General features: G+C 34.0%; 1 protein-coding gene across 1 annotated transcript in view; it reads right to left on the bottom strand.

Annotated features, from left to right (window-relative positions):
* Nucleotides 1-1380: 1380 nt before the first annotated feature.
* NBN (nibrin) overlaps nt 1381-1818 on the bottom strand; it is a gene marked incomplete at both ends in the record, with an annotated part of 12941 nt that continues 12503 nt past the window's right edge. Inside the window, one exon of the mRNA XM_029086308.1 lies at nt 1381-1814. Within this exon, the coding sequence (XP_028942141.1) occupies nt 1381-1814 (434 nt within the window). The remainder of the gene's footprint in view (nt 1815-1818) is intronic.

The raw sequence follows: 1818 nt of genomic DNA, 5'->3' as shown, positions 1-1818 counted from the left end.
ACACACACACACACCTGTGGAGCTTTATAACAAAATCTCCTTCCTACTCCACTGGAAATATAGTTTACGTGAATAAAATCCATCACTATTAAACTATTAGAAGAATTCTTGTCAGCAAAAATCTTTAAGTGTGCATCTGACAAAATAACAGTTTAGTTATATGTAAGAATTTGTTTTCCTTCATGATCCTGACAAGAAGTTAGACTAGAAAAACTTCACCAGTCTGTAACAAAGCTCAAAAGACTATTCCTCTTCTCTGATAGTATAAAGAGCAAGAAACAAAGATTCTCTACAATTGTAAGACTCACTTGTCTTTTAAAATTTGCCTGTTAGTAACACAAAAACCAGCAGCATTATAACAAAGTTCAAAATTCACATTTTGTCAGAAGCAAGCTCCAGTAAAGTATCAAGAGGAGTGTTAAACTGATCTGAGCTGAGGATTATTACAGCATTTAAACACTGCCTACACTGTGTAAGAATCAACTCAACAGTAAGCTTTAATATAGATATAATTTTTAAATAAACAAAATTTAAACGTGTTCCTTCTCTCCCATTCCCCTCTGCATTGTTAATAGTCCACTTTGCTAGAGCTCTCAACATTGTTTTCCTCTACAAACCTGCTTTTGTTTTTTCTCAATGAAGTGGCTACTATTAACTCAAAATCCATTGTTTTCTTCATTTATCTTAGAAAATTGCCCTATTCTCAAAAAGAGGGAAACAGTCAAGAAAATTAATCACAAGCTGTGGGTTGGTTTTTTTTTCTGTCTTGTTTTTTTTAAGAGGACATTAGTGATTTTAATTGCCTAATATAGGAATTTTAATAATCTTTCAAGTGACATCTACAGATTCTGACTTGAAAGATGTTGGACACTACCGTGGTATTCAACAGAAGAGGTCAACTAAAAGATTCTTCAGAAAATTCATATAAATATAATGAAATATATTCATAATATATATCTTTTATATAAAGATAATATAATTTAGTATAATTTTAGTATAAATATCTACATTATCATGAACACAGTAATATACAATATCAGAAGATTTTCTTCGACCATGCATATATTCTGCTGTTCTACCTAGAGTACTTCAAGCAAAAAGGAAGGAAAACTTTCAGAATACATGCAGCTTTCAATTCACAAAGAAACAAGTGTCCTGAAGAACAAAAAAAACATTTAGATAAGTGTAACACTGCAATGTGCACATGTAATAGATACATCACATCAATTTTTAGTCAGAGGAATTTGAGACATTTAAGCAAACAAACTTTACACAGCCACTTTCTGTAGGCAGGCAGCCTCCTCCATAAAGAGGCTAACTGCATCCTTCTAACACAGTTATAAATTTCAAGACTAAGCACATGAGAAGAATTTAACTTACCAATATTTTATTCTCCTCTTTCTGCTTTACATTTACTTCTTGAATGCTGGTTCCTTTGGCTTCCAAACACCTTTTTTTTCGTGTATTTCCTTGAGCTTCCTGGTCGTGATCAGCCATTTGATCTTCCCAGTCCAGGTCTCTGCTTCCAAACACAATTTCTAGTGCCTCCGTATCTTCAGATAAATCATCTAACTCCTTTCTCTTCTTTGTTGCATGCTTTTCACTAGAAATAGTTTTAGTGTCTGTTTTATCACTTGATAGTTTGCCACCTTCCCTCATAAGCTTTATACCTGCATCTTCTCCTGGAAAATCTGGGTTTGGGTCTGGGATGTTATTCTCTTTTTTACGCTGCTCTGCTTCACTGTTCCACACTGATGGAGCTGTGGGTTGAGTGCACTTGGAAACAGACGATGATGATCTTTCCTCCAGCTTCACTAG

The sequence above is a fragment of the Antrostomus carolinensis genome, unplaced genomic scaffold (assembly GCF_000700745.2).
Source record: "Antrostomus carolinensis isolate BGI_N321 unplaced genomic scaffold, ASM70074v2 scaffold51418, whole genome shotgun sequence".
Lineage (NCBI taxonomy): Eukaryota > Metazoa > Chordata > Aves > Caprimulgiformes > Caprimulgidae > Antrostomus > Antrostomus carolinensis.
Note: the sequence above shows the minus strand (reverse complement) of the source record. Positions and strands in the feature narration are given on the sequence as shown.